The sequence below is a fragment of the Populus nigra genome, chromosome 11 (assembly GCF_951802175.1).
Source record: "Populus nigra chromosome 11, ddPopNigr1.1, whole genome shotgun sequence".
NCBI classification, from domain to species: domain Eukaryota; kingdom Viridiplantae; phylum Streptophyta; class Magnoliopsida; order Malpighiales; family Salicaceae; genus Populus; species Populus nigra.
In genome coordinates this window covers 15,599,467-15,616,448 of record NC_084862.1, presented here as the reverse complement: position 1 = coordinate 15,616,448, position 16,982 = coordinate 15,599,467, and the positions used below count along the sequence as shown (strand labels likewise).

The 16,982-nt window shown below is 33.4% G+C and overlaps 2 protein-coding genes across 2 annotated transcripts; both read left to right on the top strand.

The window, feature by feature from the left end:
* The first annotated feature begins 812 nt into the window (after positions 1-812).
* On the top strand, positions 813-6,175 carry LOC133668834 (oxysterol-binding protein-related protein 1B-like). The gene is made up of 10 exons (XM_062088850.1): positions 813-1,326; positions 1,434-1,793; positions 1,884-1,974; positions 2,772-3,223; positions 3,735-3,890; positions 4,097-4,264; positions 4,336-4,476; positions 5,115-5,333; positions 5,460-5,573; positions 5,715-6,175. Exons 1-10 carry the CDS (start codon positions 877-879, stop codon positions 5,880-5,882), a joined length of 2,319 nt encoding a protein of 772 aa, XP_061944834.1. The 5' UTR covers positions 813-876; the 3' UTR covers positions 5,883-6,175.
* A 3,953-nt stretch (positions 6,176-10,128) lies between these two features.
* On the top strand, positions 10,129-14,925 carry LOC133667867 (phosphatidylinositol 4-phosphate 5-kinase 1-like). The gene is made up of 8 exons (XM_062087553.1): positions 10,129-11,459; positions 11,546-11,710; positions 11,871-12,036; positions 12,231-12,341; positions 12,437-12,630; positions 12,756-12,883; positions 12,972-13,053; positions 14,184-14,925. The coding sequence occupies exons 1-8, from the start codon at positions 10,372-10,374 to the stop codon at positions 14,494-14,496; spliced, it is 2,247 nt and encodes a 748-aa protein (XP_061943537.1). The 5' UTR covers positions 10,129-10,371; the 3' UTR covers positions 14,497-14,925.
* The last annotated feature ends 2,057 nt before the right edge of the window (positions 14,926-16,982 follow it).

Below are 16,982 nucleotides of genomic sequence, written 5' to 3'. Positions count from 1 at the left end.
AAAACTCTCAATTTCTAAATTTGCTTATTCACGTTATGAAATAGTTTCAATTATTTAATTATTGGATCAAAAGGTCACTAGTTGAACTCATTATTTATTTATTATTTTTTTAATATAAATTTAAAATAATATTATTTTAATTTTTTTATATCTCACAATTAATCTATTGAAAAGAATTATCAAATTAATATAATTTTAATTAGGTTGAGAAAGTCTAACAATATTAACTTTTTATTTAATTTATTTCAAGTTTACTCTAAATTAGATTTTGAATCAATGAGTTTTCAAATTAGCACATCAAACTAAAAGAATACTTGTTTTGTTTTTGTGATTGAATCTAATTTTTTAAATATTTTTTAAATTATTTTTTACTTTTAAAAATATTTAATTGATCATTTTATATGTTTTTTTTATGATTTTAATATAGTAATATAAAAAAATTGTTTTAACATATTTTTGAAAAATACCTTACATTATATTACCAAATACACTTAATCAAATTTAAATAATTCCCAAAAACATTATATTATATGATCAACCGATTTTTATTTTCATCACTCTAAAATAGAAAAAGAAAATACGTGATCATGACATTTGTCTATCTTCCATTTTGTACACCCCCACTACACTAAAATATACCTCTCCCATAAAACTCCAAACCCAGCTGTCTCCACCTCTCCATTTTCCTCACTAATTATTTTCTCAAAATTCAATTTAAAAATTTCTTATTCCAAAAAAAAAAAAATTAATTAACACAAAGCACAAAAATCCTAGGAAAAAACAACTATAAAAAAACCCAAAAATATCTTTCTTTCTTTTTTTCATTTTAAATTTACAAAGCGCACACACAAAAAAAAAAATACTCAAATCACTACCATGCCGCCACCACCATCGTCGTCGTCGTCGTCGTCGTCATCATCAACGGCGACATCCTTCCGTTCTTTCTCAAACCGTTGCCACAGCCATGAGGAGTCCTCGTCGTCTTCTTCGTCATCATCATCACTCAACCCCCACCGCAACAACCGCCACCGTAGTGTCCGATCATCCTCCGCCATCGAATCAATCTCTCGATTACCATCAATAAGAGAAACCCAATTTTTATTATCCCTTCAAAATAAAGAAATCTCAGGCATTTTACAGAAGTGGGTGAATTATGGTAAAGGTTGGCGTCCTCGTTTTTTCCTTCTCGATGATGGGGTCTTATCTTACTACAAAACCAATGGTCGTCACCACCACCACCACCGTAAGAAAAATACTCCCCCTGGAGAAGATATTTCACGTTGGATCTCTCGCCTTGGAAATCCCATTGGGGAAATTCATCTCAAGGTGAATTTTAAAAAACGTTTATAATCAAATTGCTTAGTAGTGCTCAGAAATAGAAAAATTAACTGAATTTTTGATGATTTGGTGATTGTTTTTTATGGGGTTTTTAGGTTTCTTCTATCAAGGAGAGTAGATCGGATGACAAGAGGTTTTCGATATTTACGGGGACAAAAACGTTGCATTTGAGGGCGGGGAGCAGGGAGGAGAGAGTGGAATGGATGGAGGCCTTGCAGGCGGTGAAGGATTTGTATCCGCGGGTACCAAATAGTGGTGAGCTGACGGGAAATGGGGGGCTGGTGGTGGTTTCGACGAAAAGGTTGAGGCAAAGATTGATGGATGAAGGATTGAGTGAAGAGGCTATAAAAGAAAGTGAACAAATAATGAGGGATGAATTTTCACTTCTTCATAACCACCTTGTGGTCCTCAAGCAGAAACAGGCTCTGCTTGTCGACACATTGCGCCAATTAGAGGTATAAAGTACAATCAGAAAACCCATTTCAGTATTAAAGTGATTTTGTTTGTTATTTCTTTAATTCGTGTATGGCTGTATATTTTTTTAGTCGGAGAAAGTAGATTTGGAGGACACGGTTGTTGATGAAAGCCAAAGGCAGCATGAAAATATGTCTGGATTAAGGCAACAGAAATCCGCCGGTATGTTTTGATAAAACTTAGTTTCATATGGTTACAATTAACATTATGTCTTGTCAGCCAATTGGCGCTGGTCCCTAACAGACACTGAACCTTGGAACTTAGTGTTTGTCTGTTTGAATGTGAAACAACTTAATTTGCGTTGTGTAATGATGATAGATTAATAGTGGGTTATGGAATAATTAAAGCTGACGTGTTTGTTAATCCTTCATGTTAGATTGAAATTTGAATGCAAGACTTGTGCATGTTTATTTGTTTTAGCAGCTGATTATATGGAAAAAGAAATGTTTTGGAGGACCAGCCATGGATTCTATAGTTAACTTTTGTTTGGTTGAATTATAGTTTTGCTTAGTTAGAAGTTCCTTTGTTCTGAAAATGGATGCTATGAAATACTTTCAGCTGCCTTGCATGGCGCCTTGTATGCGAATGATGAGCTGTCTGTGAATGGGTTAAATGAGGCGCGTCTATCTGCTTTTATGATGAATTCCCGTGGCCTGTTACTTTAGCCTTGTCTGAAGTTTCTCTGCTTCAAAATTCCCAAGTTCATTGCCATACTAGTAGCTATATTCATCCATTGTTACTGTTGCACAATTTGCCATATATGTTTTAAATCAAACTCATTTACATGCATACCTATTTCTAATTGATTTCTCATGGATAATTGAAAACCAACACCTGGCTCTCGCCCTCTATCTCTTGCTTGTGTCTTCAATATTTAGCCTCTTTCTCTGTTTTCCTTTTGAACTGTGTCATCCATTTTAACTTTATCTTTTGACCCTCTTTGTGTGGAATTTATGTAGAGGGAAGTGCAAGTGGCTCCGATGATGATCATGACAGACATGATGCTGCAGAGGAGGAAACAGATGATGAAGATGATGATGATGAATTCCTTGATACTCAAGATTTTCTTTCATCAAGTTCGTTTAAAAGTGCTGAATCTGAATTTCAGAAAACACCATATGATTCTGATGAAGACGAAGGGCCGCTTGATATTGAAGATGGCATGGATTCCTGTATCAAATTTGTTGGATCTAACTACCCTTGTGTTATGAGGCGAAAGAAACTGCCTGACCCAGTTGAGAAGGAGAAGGGGGTCAGTCTTTGGTCAATGATTAAAGATAATATCGGGAAGGATCTTACTAGAGTTTGTCTTCCAGTTTATTTCAATGAGCCCATCTCTTCTTTACAGAAATGTTTTGAGGATTTGGAATACTCGTTCCTTCTAGATCGAGCCTATGAATTTGGTAAAATGGTAGGTTCATCCTTTCTTGTTGTTTCTTATCCTTTTCTGATAGTTGATTTTTAAAAAACCACATACTTGTCATTTAGTCAATGTACCGTTGCTGGTTACAAACTTTTTGGGGTATGCCTGCCACTATCGTTTACTATTTTTGAAACCATGCTGGTTTTACTTGTCTTGCAAAAGCAAAGTTATGATTTTGCCTACTTGAAACTAGTGTCTAACAAAGAGACTTGTTGCTTGCACCTATTATTGTTTTATTACAGCCATCACATGATTTCTTAAGAAGCTATGGAGATGGAAGTTATACTTTAAATGCTCTGTTGTGAACTACTATTAATCAGACTGTTGCTGCTGCATGGTCTCTGTGCTTGTGTGTGGAAGTGTGGTCCTAAATCCTAGTGCTCTCAGTGCCAAGTGTGCAGTATTTTAGTTTTCTTGGAAGAATTTTGGACAAATCACCCTCTCACCCTATACTGTTCTCTTAATAAATGTGCTTACGATCTTGGCATATTTTTTGTAGGGTAATAGCCTTATGAGAGCACTCAATGTGGCAGCGTTTGCAGTATCAGGATATGCCTCTACTGATGGAAGACATTGCAAGCCATTCAATCCACTACTAGGGGAAACATACGAGGCTGATTATCCTGATAAAGGCATTCGCTTTATCTCTGAGAAGGTGTCTCTGTCACTGCTAGAAGCACCTTAAGCAATTGTTATTCTTTATTTGTACACGATCTAATATGACATGCCTTTTTATGGTTGCTTCTGAAAAGAAAAATATTATGTAATTGAAAGCGTATTTGCACACATTTACACATTGTCAGTAAGTAGCAAATGCCACTATTGATTTTTAACATATCAATGTGGCTCATCTTGAAACAGGTTAGTCATCACCCAATGGTTGTTGCCTGCCATTGTGAGGGTCGAGGCTGGAAATTTTGGGGTGAAAGTGATTTAAAAAGTAAATTTTGGGGTCGTTCAATTCAACTTGATCCTGTTGGCACCTTAACACTAGAGTTTGATGATGGAGAAATTTTCCAGTGGAGTAAGGTTTGTTTTGGCATTTTACAGCTCTTACCATTCTCTATAAGATTCCTGCTAAGCTGTCTTTCTCTTATCAGGTGACAACATCCATTTACAACCTTATTTTAGGGAAATTATACTGTGATCATTATGGTACAATGAAGATACAGGGGAATCAGAAATACTCCTGCAAGCTAAAATTCAAAGAGCAGTCACTCATTGACAGGAATCCCCACCAGGTTCCAATATCCCCATTTCCATATTTTTCATCAAAGTAAATGATCCATCTTGAATTGCATTTTAATAAAGCAACTAAGGTGTAGTCATTGTACTACTGAAGCACTTGACTGCTTGAAAGAATAGTGACGCTAGTGTTCCTGGAATATATTGGGAGTTTCTATCCTCGTAGATTTACTAGAAAATATCTCTTTTTCTAAAAATTTCTTTTTTCCAGGTCCACTTAAGGTCCACATCATGCTGTATAATATTTCGCTTATGTTTTGTCTCCAAGGTCTCTTTTGCTTTTTAAGTTTGTTAAACTTGTATCCTACAGGCTAAGCTCAGGTTTTTTGTTCTAATGATAGTTTGATTCCTGGCTTATTCTTTTCTGTTGGTTGTATAGTCAAATTTGTATACCCGTGCACATTACTTTAGAGGTTCTGCCCTTTCATGCAACAATTTCCAACACATTTTTTTTAATGATATCAAGCTTGCTTGGTGAAAAATCATTTGACCATTAGCTTGTCACCCATAAGACTATTAATATTTGTCTGTTGATGTTTTCCCTCATATCAGGTTCTTATTGCATTATCTCATTTTGTGAATGAATCATGATTAGGCATTACCATTAATTGCAGCAATACTATTTGTTCTCTAGGTACTAGGTGGTGTTCAAGATAAGAATGGTAAAACAGTGGCAAGTTTATTTGGCAAATGGGATGATAGCATGCACTATAAAATTAATGGTGATTCAAGGAATGCAAACGGATCAGAGCCCCATTTGCTCTGGAAGCGGAGCAAACCATCAAAGCATCTGACCAGATATAATCTAACACGCTTTGCTATAACTCTGAATGAGCTCACACCGGAGCTTAAGGTTGGTGAAAGATTTGAATATGATAAATATCTTTCTTTACAAGAAATGCCATGTCTCACTGCTCCTCTGCAGTAGAGAACAAGGTATCCATTCGTAGCTGCTGACATACATTAAATTTATACGCAGGAGAAACTGCCATCAACAGACTCCAGGCTGAGACCTGATCAGAGATGCTTGGAAAATGGAGAGTATACAAAGGCCAATGAAGAGAAGTTACGACTAGAGCAGCGGCAACGACAGGTACATACATGCATCAAGGAGTGATCTTGCTGTATTTACACCAATGCATGTGTACACACACTTGCAATACACTTCTACCGACTACTGTTTATGAAATGTAGTAAATTAGAGGATAATAAGAATTCTTTTCAACAATGACAGGCACGGAAGATGCAAGAGAGAGGCTGGAAGCCTCGGTGGTTTGTGAAGGAGAAAGGTGGTGAAACTTATAGCTATGTTGGTGGTTACTGGGATGCCAAGGAAAGGGGCAACTGGGAATCATGTCCTGATATCTTTGGCCAAGTATCCCCTGATCAAAATTTTGACTAGCAGCATAATCTGCACCTTTCTTTTCTTTTGATTTACACCATTCTTTATTTCCTCTTTCCTGAATATATTCAAAGAGAAAAATAAATTTGTTTCAAAGGAAAAAAGAAAAAAAAAATTGTTTCCAGAAGTACTGCAAGGATCAACTGACGTTTACAGTATACAACAACAATGTAATGATGGTTCTGCATACCCTAGAAATACATCTAGTTCTTGTCTGAGTCTGGATCGAAATATTTAGCTCATCTAGGATGAGAGTTTAATTTTTATATTATCGTTTTGGATTTTAATGTCGAGACAGAGAAGGAAATTGTCGATGAATTTATTCGTTTGATTGCGAACCTGAAGAAGAAAAAAAGGCTTAGGGCCTAGGCTTTTAGTTGTGGTTGTAGTTATGATGGTAAAAGTATTTGATAATATATGTTCAAATGATTTCATGTTAATTTCAAATCTCAAAAACTTGGTTTTAGGAATTTTATAAAATGTTTTGTTCATTAGCCTTGGAAGATTAGGGAAAAAAAAAAAAAACCCTTAAGAACTTAAAGAAATAAAATTTCTTTTTTTGTCAAATGTGCTCTTAGTTTCCAGGTGCTAAGTTTGGGTTGGTCACTTTTATATCATAATAGAGTTGGATTTTGCTTCTTCTAATACACTAAGATAATGTTTTGTAATTGTTATTTTTTAAAATATTTTTTATTTAGAAATAAATTAAAATGATATATTTTTATTTTATAAAATTTATTTTTAACATTAAAACATTCTAAAAACATAAAAATATTAATTTAAAATAAAAAAAATTAATTATTTTTTTAAGTGATATTCAGCCACAAAATCAAACGGGTTTTAATTTAGAACATTCACATACATTATTTCAATTTAATTGCTTTAATTTAGAACATTCACATCCATTACTTTGATTCAATTTTAACAGATTAAAAAATTTTCATAGACATGTTATCTATTATATTATTTTTATGTTTTTTCATTAATTTCTCAAAATTAAAACTATCAGGTTTAAAAATTAATTTATAAATCATAAAAATATGAAGTTTAAATTTCAAATCTATACATTAAAATCCTAAACATAAGAATTATAAATCATGTGTTATATTTAAAATATATTTATATTAAAAATAGTAAATAAATCGGGCTAGGCCGGGTAGGGGCTTACTTCAATTGAAGTCCTAGTCTGCCTTTGTCTCCATCTCTAGTTAAATCGGATAAAAAATCCAATTTAATCAAATCAAATAACTTCAAATATCCACCAGATAAAATAAAATCAACACCTGCTAGTCCTTCATCTACTGTTAAAAAAGAGAAAAAAAAAACAATCGAAGTCTCTTACATAGGACATACTTGTATAGATAGAGGAAGTATTGTACATGTACAGACCATGCCGCGCCCTCGAGGGCACCTCCCTGCCATGGAAAGAGGCAAAAAAAAAACAAAAAAAAACAAGCATCACCTTGATGTGTCCTTCCAAGGCCTGTTGTCATCAGATGCTCATGGCATGATAGCATAGAAAAGGAGTTGTGAAGCAGAATTGTGAAGTTTTTATGCTTCCATAACATGGCGAAATCAAGCAAGAAGTTCAGCAATGCATGTTCTCAAGCATTGGTCCCTCTATTTTTTGAGAGCACTCTCTCTCTGCTTGCCCTTTGAACATCTTCGAAAACTCACTCCCATGGATATACATGCATTTGTTTACAGGGATGGCTATGGATACTAGTTGGTCAAGTTTTTTCCTACTCTGAGCATGTTTGGCAGTATGATTGCGGATGCTTTTCAAATAATTTTTTATGCCAAAATACATGCCAATAATTTTTTTTTATTTTTTAAAAATTATTTTTGACATCAGCACATCAAAAGGATCCAAAACATACAAACCATATTAAATTTTAGCAAAAAAAAATTCAATTTTTTTAGAAACGCAGCCGCAGCAGCGTTCCCAAACGTTCCCTCAAACTCCACTCGAACACAAAACCCGATTGTGTATGGATTTTTTGTATTAAAAACCAACCCAATAAGATTTCAGGTATTTAATGAATATTCTTAACCCAATCTCGAATGCTATAGTTTATAATTATTTAATATATAATTATCTTGATGTATATGTAATTTTCTCAAATCTTAAAGCTATTTATTTATTTCAGGTTAGGTTAGGTAAATTATTATTCATACCCAACCCAACACTCGGATTTTTACCTTCGAGTTTTATTGATTAGGTCTAAAAATTCTCTAACCATTCTGGTTGGTATCAATTGGATTTTGGTGAAATTATTATTCATTAACAAATTTCTTCTCTCAAACTTATAATTTTTTTCTTAAAATTATATAAGATTTTGAACTAAATCATGAACAGAAAAGAATTAAATAAATTTATTATTTATAATATTTTAAATTAACTCGATCAATTCACTTAACCTTTGACACAATTCTTGTGCCAAGTTATTATCTATTGCCATCCATAAATATTTTTAAAGAAAATATTTACAATGACAATGGTGTAAATAGACACTTGAAGAATAGTTAGGGCATATACCTATAACTAAGACACCTACTCTAATTGATGCCCTTTCTTGTATGGATTATCCACCAAGGAAACTGCCATTAAAAATTAGCTTTTATAATGGTTCTGTATACCTTATTAATTGTGACAGTTTCTGTATACATGGTAATTACTGGCTGACACTTCTCTTGTCTTCTTCCCACACGCCATTGTTTAAAGTCTGGACAGAAGATTTAACACCAGCTAGAGAAATTTATATACCACTGTAGCTTTGAGAAATAAAATGGAAAATACAAAAAGAAAAAAAAAACAGAGCAATGTTCAAACCTTTAGAGGATAAATTAAAAATAAATAAAAATAATATACCTTAATTTGGTCAAAAAACCAAGTTATAAAGAATAAAACTTAATTCTTAATTTATTGACTATTTTTTGTATTTTAAAAAAATAAAATCAATTCTGATTAATTTAGATTAATTTTTTTAACATGTAATTTGAATTTTATTCTAAATTGATGATTAAATAGAGTTTTATAATTATAGTTGAGGGAGAGATTGGGAGCATAATAATAGTTTTTTTTCTCTTCTTTGGTGAAATTGATCAAATTCTAATCAACTTCATTAAAGAATAATTTGAGATGCAAATCATGTTTAGGGTTTGAAGAATTTAAGAAAAGTCTAAGTAAATTATTTTGCTTGGATAAACCATGCATTGTCTTGTACACCTAAGATGCACTGCCTTACTAAAAAAATTTAAAAAGTATTGTGTATATACTGGAGATGTTGTCGGTCCAAGCAAAATTATTCTACATTATCATCTCAAATTTTAAATAAAAAAAATCTTAAATTGGTAAAAAAATAATTTTTTTATGAATATATTAATTAAGTAATGAATAAATTATTTTATATCTAGTAATAATATATTTGATTTAGTATCACAAAAAGTGAAAAAAAAGAGAGAATATACAAAAAGAAAAAAAAACCTTGGAACACCTACCATTGTGTACACCATCTATTAAACTAAACTACTCACATATACTTATTAATATCCCATATTAAATTGATACGATTTGTATTTGTATATGTTTTTTTTCATTTTAATCTATTTTTAAAATATACAAATCACTAAAATCATATAAATTTTAATTTGATTGTTAATTATCATATCTAGTTTAATTTAAATATATACAATAATAATTACTTTATTTTTTTATAAAAATATATAAAATATAAAAAAAGCCAATTGAAACAAGTTTTAAAATAAAAATAGAAACTTTGACAAATCTATTAAATAATAAGGAATGATTTGTTCATGATCTCTTTCATTTTTTTTTTTTTGAGTCAATTACGTTCTACATATGTTTGTGGGTTGCATTATCAATCAAACCATCTTTTAATTAATCAATTTACATAAATCAAGAAATGTTCTTCCCACCTTGATTATTTCTTCCCTTTCTCCCAAATATCCCTAAAATACCCCCAACTAAACCCTAAATTCCTCAACAATACCTCACACCTGAAATCACCGTTATAAAATCTGAAATGGCTCACGGGTTATTTAACCAACTCTCAATTTATTGATTTTTTTTATTAAAATAATATTGTTTTATTACCCGACCTGAACAGTGTAGGTTTTACTAAAAATACCCAAAGCCTAATCCCATTTTAGTCACTATATTTCTTAAAACACAAAAAAATGATCCCTCTCTGCAACAAAGCCTGCTGACAACCTTCCCTAGACAGGCACCAAAAACAACAACAAAAGACGGCCCATTCCCTCTCTCTCTCTGTCTTTGGTCTTTTGCTTTTTCTCTTCCCTTACGCTGTTTTTTTCTGCCATTTCTCTCGGCCATTCTTCAAAGCAACAGGAAAGCTACATTTTTTTTTTGTTTTTTGACTCACAAAAGAGCAAGAAAACCGTTTAAGAATATAGCACAGTCGCCGGAAATGTTTCCGCCGGTGCATTTACCGGCTTAAAAAGCAAAATGCAGGAGACCCTTCTGGCCACACTATCAGAAAACCCCAAAATCAAAGCCAAAAACAGCAAAGATGTGTCTCTGCTAGTCCCCTCACCGTGCCATCTAGTGACCACAAGAACCCGATCCCAGCCCAACTACCGGCGCGTGACTCCCACGCGTGACGCGACGACCACCACCATCACTTCTCGTATTGACACCGGCTGTTCCTTGGTGGAGAAGGTGCTGCCCAATGGGGATATTTATACTGGGGGGTTGGTGGATGGTGTGCCACATGGGAAGGGGAAGTATTTGTGGTGTGATGGGTGTATGTATGAAGGAGAGTGGAAGAGAGGGAAGGCTAATGGAGGTGGGAAGTTTTCTTGGCCATCAGGAGCTACTTATGAAGGTCAGTTTAAGTTAGGGAGAATGGATGGTTACGGTACTTTTATTGGTGTAGATGGTGAAGTTTATAGTGGAAATTGGGTGAGTGATAAAAAGCATGGCCTTGGTGAGAAAAGGTACGCCAATGGGGATGTTTATCAAGGTTTGTGGAAGTTTAATTTGCAAGATGGGGAAGGGAAGTATAGGTGGTGTAATGGGAATGAGTATGTTGGTGAGTGGAAACATGGGGTGATATCTGGGAAAGGGGTATTAGTTTGGGCTAATGGGAAGAGGTATGAAGGGTACTGGGAAAATGGGGTGCCTAAAGGGAAAGGAATGTTTACATTTGGTAGTGGGAATGTGAACGGGAGAGTTCTTGGTGGTGGTGGAGAGGATTTTAAAGGGGTGGCATTGGATCCAGTAGTTGGGGCTGGGGGAGGGAGGAAGAGGTCATCAGTGGATGGGAATTTTCCTCGGATTTGTATTTGGGAGTTGGATGGGGAGGCTGGTGATATTACTTGTGATATTGTTGATAATGTGGAGGCTTCTATGTTTTATAGAGATGGTAATGATGATAATGGAGGTGGATGTGAGGGTAATGTGCAGCAGCAGCTGCAGCCAGGTAGAAGTCCTTGTAGTTCTGTTGATGGTGAGGTTAATAAGAAACAAGGACAAACGATTTCGAAAGGGCACAAGAATTATGATTTGATGCTTAATCTTCAACTGGGTATCAGGTACTCTCTTACTGGTCAATATGGGGTTTTTTGGTGGGATTTTATAGAGTTTGGATTAATAATTTGTCTCCTTTTTTTTTTGGTAGGCATTCTGTGGGGAAGCATGATGCAATAATGAGGGAACTAAGACACAGTGATTTTGATCCTAAAGAAAAGTTCTGGACAAGGTTTCCACCGGAAGGATCAAAGTCTACGCCTCCACATCAATCTGTGGATTTCAGATGGAAGGATTACTGTCCCATGGTATTCAGGTATTGTTTTCAGGAATTTTTATTTTTTTTGCGGATTTTTGGAACTTATAATGTTTTATTACTTCATTTTTAATCTTCTGTTGAATGTCCAAGAAAGGAGATATTGAATCTGTCTCTGATTTCCTATGTTATGGCGGTGGTTGGTTTGTTTGGTATTTAGACATCTGAGGGAATTGTTTGCAATAGATCCAGTGAATTACATGCTAGCGATTTGTGGAAGTGATGCACTTAGAGAATTTTCTTCCCCTGGGAAGAGTGGAAGCTTCTTTTATCTAACTCAAGATGATCGTTTCATGATCAAAACTGTGAAAAAATCTGAAGTCAAGGTTAGTAATTTAGCTACCCTAAATTCTCAATTCAACATGTTACAAAGCAGCAAATGTATGAAAGTGATTATTACTCAAGTAGCAATACGTAGGGCGAGTAATTTGGTTCTATATACCAATTTAAGTCTTAGACACTTATTTTTAATTTTTATCATGTGGATAGATTTTCACAACCTATTGTGAACCATATTCAGGTTCTTATTAAGATGCTTCCAAGTTACTACCAACATGTTTGCCAGTACAAGAACTCCTTGGTAACGAAGTTCTTTGGTGTACATTGTGTTAAACCAGTGGGAGGTCAAAAGGTATAATCACGATGGTGCAGTTTTCATTGACATGTTCTTTCTACATAATGTATAATCATATTCTAATTACTGTTCACAATGCAATGTAATTCCAGACTCGTTTTGTTGTAATGGGAAACCTGTTTTGTTCCGAGTACCGTATCCATAAACGCTTTGACTTGAAAGGTTCTTCTCATGGACGCACGACTGACAAGCTTGAGGGTGAAATTGATGAAACAACCACACTTAAGGACCTCGATCTAAACTTTGTATTTCGCCTGGAACGGTCATGGTTTAATGAACTCATTAGGTAGATTCCACAGCATTGCACTTTTTTCATTTTGTTCCAAGTTTTGCATCCTTTATCTTGTTCTTTGGTGAGGCACTAATCTTGAGAGGTTAACATGTGTTTGTCTTCTGTTCTTTCTTTCTCAGTCAAATTTATAGGGACTGTGAATTCTTAGAAGCAGAGAGAATTATGGATTATAGTCTTCTAATTGGTCTTCACTTCCGTGATGATTACTTTAGTGAGGAGATGATGTCACCAAATGACAAGCATTTTGGTAAATTTCTTTTATCCTGTAATTCTGCTACCTTAAAAATTTACAACAATCGACCTTGAGGTAATTTGGTTTTGTGTTTCTGTATCAGAAAAAAGAAATTCACATCACGAGGAAACATCGATGCGGGGTTATCATTTGCTGCCAAATATGGATTGGGTCATGGAAGGCCGGTATGTATTTTCCTTTTCTGAATTCATGTTTTTGCCCCTCCTAATTGTTAGTGCCTTGCTTTGTTTCTGCTTTCCTTTTCCCAAATCTATTTTCCTTATGTTAGGTTTTAGCCCTTGTATTTTTACGACAAGCAAAGACATTTTTCCATGCTATCTGTTTTTTGGGAATGTGTGCATGTGAAGTGGTGACAGAGAACTGTGGTGAAAGATATGAATGGTCAAGCATAGATGATTATTGCACAAATTATGCCTAGAGATCTTAAACTACATGATACATAGTCTATTTTTGGAAATTGGATCTTTGACCTGTTGTTGTATGCCGGCTTCTCAGATGGTCCTGTTTTTAAATTTAGCTTTGGTTGCCATCAAAAGTCTAAATGTTGGGGCCCTTAAGTGGTGTGGCATCTTCTTTTCTACTAAGCATGTGCTCCATGTTTAACTTTAGTTGCCTATGGACCCATAGTTTGGTTTTGAAAAGCAATGAAGACTGCTTCTTTCTTAAAATATCAATAAATCATCCACATATAGCCAATGAAATATGAGATATAATTCACAAAAAGTGAAGCTATAATTTGTGTTTGAGCTTTTCTTTTTTAATAGTGAATCATTTTCCCTTTCCCACATAGGAGCCCTGCATTTAATGATTTATTCCTTTGAATTCAATTCCTATTTGTTGGAATGACTCAAAGTGGCTTAGGCTGTAGTGGTGAAATTGGGGGTAGTTTGTGGAGACCTTGCTTTCTTAGATAGAAACAAACTTTTACCTGGTCCTATTCCAGGCCCTTTTAGACGATCAAATATAAATTATTAATGTGATTGACAACTGAAGCATTGATCTTTAAGTCTGCTCTGTCCTACAATGTTTTTGCCAATAATGATGCCTTAAAACCATGGTTGTAAATCAATGCTATTTTATCTGTCTGGAACATTGAAAATCAATGTGAAAAGGAAAATTAATGATGAAAAGTGTCTTCAAAGCGTAAGATTCGGCTGTGGTTGAGTGATCATTGTCATTGTTATCACATTTTGTTCTTCGTTTTGTTACTTTGAATTTTGGTGATTGTGTGATGCAATGTCAAGATTTTATCTGGCGCTGCATGCTTGTAGTATTCATATGAAATCTGTTCCAGGGGGCCATTCATCCGGCTGGGGGCAAATGTGCCTGCAAGAGCCGAGCGTGTAATGAGGACTACTGAAATGGATCAGTGCATGGGGGGTGGAAGTAACAATTCAACACCTTCACATAATGGTAATGAGATCTTCGATGTAGTTCTTCACTTTGGTATCATTGACATCCTCCAGGATTATGATATCAGCAAAAAGCTAGAGCATGCATACAAGTCCTTACAAGTGGATCCCACGTCTATCTCAGCTGTTGATCCCAAGTTGTACTCGAAAAGATTCCGAGATTTCCTACATAGAATCTTCATAGAGGACAAGTAATGGATGGAAGGAAAGAGTAGAAATTTATACATAATTTTTACACTCGGAAATTAAACTCCCGGCGACATCCCAAAACAAAGATTTATGGGTGATGCATATTGTGAAGGAAGGCACGTTGATTGCTTAAGGTGTTCAATGTTTATGGCTAAATTTTTTAGAGTAGCCATTATGTGATGTGTTAACTATGGAGAAGGTCTCAAGGGATTTGTTGAGTAATCTGAAGAGTGAAGGCAGGCAACTCGAGCAATGTGTTTTCTTTAGTTTTTAGCAAGCCAAGAGCATAGAAAGTAGAGAAATGGTTGCAAAACTGGGGAGGGATTGGAAAATAACAAAGTGTACAGTCAAAAGTAAATACTTCTACAGACAATGTGGGATTGGGATTGAACAAAATTCTTTTTGATGGCATGCTATTCAAAATTTTGAAAAAGATTGTTTGCCCCAGTGAGCGAGACATAAAAGAAGAAAATATTCGAGGACCACCTTGGCCTCTCTCTTTCTCACTCTCATACTGATTGAAAATCAAATAGGGTGTTTGCTTTTTCATTGAGTAAGCATGTAAAGAAGGGGAAGGGAACATGAAAGATGTTTCCTTTTGCTCTTGCTCTTTATTTCACTCTCTATATTGGAAGTTTGAAAAACTTTATTACAATAATACACTCACGCCTGGAATGTCTTTTTGCGTTCCTTTGAACAATGCCAAGAAGATAAACAATACGGCAAAGCGATAGGATGGTGATGATCTTAATGGATTGCTGCTGTTTTTGTGTTTCTTAGTGCTAGTTTCCACATCAACAAATCTTAGTTACCTAACAAATAATAATTCAATAAGACCCTTTTGATCCAAAGAAGAAAAAAAAATATCCTTGAAATGTCAATTTGCTGAGAGTTGAGTATATGAAATGTATTTGATGTAGTCTTTGTACTTGTATTTCATTTAGTTAGACCTTTACTTCACCTCTTATTTTTTTTTAATTTAGTGTTATATACCAGAATTTTACTTGACATGAAAGACAAAGGTAATCCAATTAAAAAAATAAAATAAGAAAAAATATGTTGAACACTAACATAAAATCTTATCGAGTCTTTCTTTTTTCTTTTTTTTTTGTCTTTTTTATTTTAATCTTCATTTGAATTAGCTTATACACGCATATAAATCATTTTTATCACATCAATTATTAGCTATTTATTGTTTTCTCTTCGGTTTTTATATAACGAAATTAAGTTTTTAACCAACCAATTCTTAGCAAAATCATCCATATATAAATGAATGCATTTACAAGACATTAAAATCTCTCATCATTCATATTGAATACATGAAGGGTTGCATTCATGAAAAACTCCCTTTTAAAACGTCTCTTTGAACTCAAAACCAATATAACAATACGTGAGTGAACTCAATTGTCAATTTCAATCAACACATTAAGTCATAGATGAATATGAAAATATAAGGATTAAATACTATTTTCTAAAACTACAAGGATAAATTAATTATTTTCTAAATTAGAAAAACAAAAGGTGTATACAGAAAAGAAGAAATGCAAAACAATAGTAAAAATCATGCAATAATACATAGCAAGATCTTATAGTCAAAACTAACAACACTTTACTTATTAGAATAATTAAGGAAGCTCTCAGAATTTTCTTGTGTATTAGTAATTTTCATCAATTATTTTAAATTATAACATTAAATGATGAAGAACCAACTTAAACACTATATCCCAATCAATAATCCAATCAATAAGCTAACTAACATCAAGGATTTTCATCTTTTGAAGTGAGGAAAAAAATAAAACAATATTCATCAAAATTTATAACTTGAAAATATAAATTACATCATGCATAATAATTAACAACTTGAATGATCATTGAATAAAACTTCCAAGCTTGGAAAATAATCTTCAAGCCAACAGATACATATCAACATGTCAGATGGAAGTATCGTACTGATTTGGAGCAACTTCAAGCATCTCTATGTAAATTGAAAAGCCTTCTCCACATTTCCCACCCTAAAAAAACCATAAAATTCAATAGAACTTTTAAATTTGAAAAGAAAGTTAAATGTGCATGATTGTACATGCATTTTGTTATCAGGAACAAATTCCCATCACTTTTAATTAAAAAACTTACTTTATAATAAAAAAAGGTCATTATCACATCTTTTTCATTTTTGTTTTAAAATATCGAGTTTGAAATAAAATATAAAAACATTATTCAATTTTTTTTATTTTGAAGTAAAAAAACAAAAATAAGTTTTCAATATTTTCTAAATAAACTAAAGTGATTTTAATAAAATATGTTAGTGACTGTTGGCTTTTTTTTCAAAAAATAATTATTAAAGTTATAATTTATTTTTAAGTGATATTCGATAGATCTAATTATTAAAGATAATATTTATTTTTTATATTAAATAAGAAAAATATTATCATAAAATCAAGAAAAGAAATAAAACCAAGCAGACTCTAAATATTTAATAAATTTTTTTGTTA

What these genes read in the sequence shown, in the direction of transcription:
- LOC133667867 (XM_062087553.1), top strand. Translation starts at nt 10,372, where the DNA reads ATGCAGGAGACCCTTCTGGCCACACTATCAGAAAACCCCAAAATCAAA. An exon ending in AACCAGTGGGAGGTCAAAAG is followed by an intron (nt 12,342 to 12,436) that starts GTATAATCACGA and finishes ATGTAATTCCAG; the next exon opens with ACTCGTTTTGTTGTAATGGG. An exon ending in TGGTTTAATGAACTCATTAG is followed by an intron (nt 12,631 to 12,755) that starts GTAGATTCCACA and finishes TTTCTTTCTCAG; the next exon opens with TCAAATTTATAGGGACTGTG.
- LOC133668834 (XM_062088850.1), top strand. Translation starts at nt 877, where the DNA reads ATGCCGCCACCACCATCGTCGTCGTCGTCGTCGTCGTCATCATCAACG. An exon ending in AAGGCAACAGAAATCCGCCG is followed by an intron (nt 1,975 to 2,771) that starts GTATGTTTTGAT and finishes GAATTTATGTAG; the next exon opens with AGGGAAGTGCAAGTGGCTCC. An exon ending in TAGAGCAGCGGCAACGACAG is followed by an intron (nt 5,574 to 5,714) that starts GTACATACATGC and finishes CAACAATGACAG; the next exon opens with GCACGGAAGATGCAAGAGAG.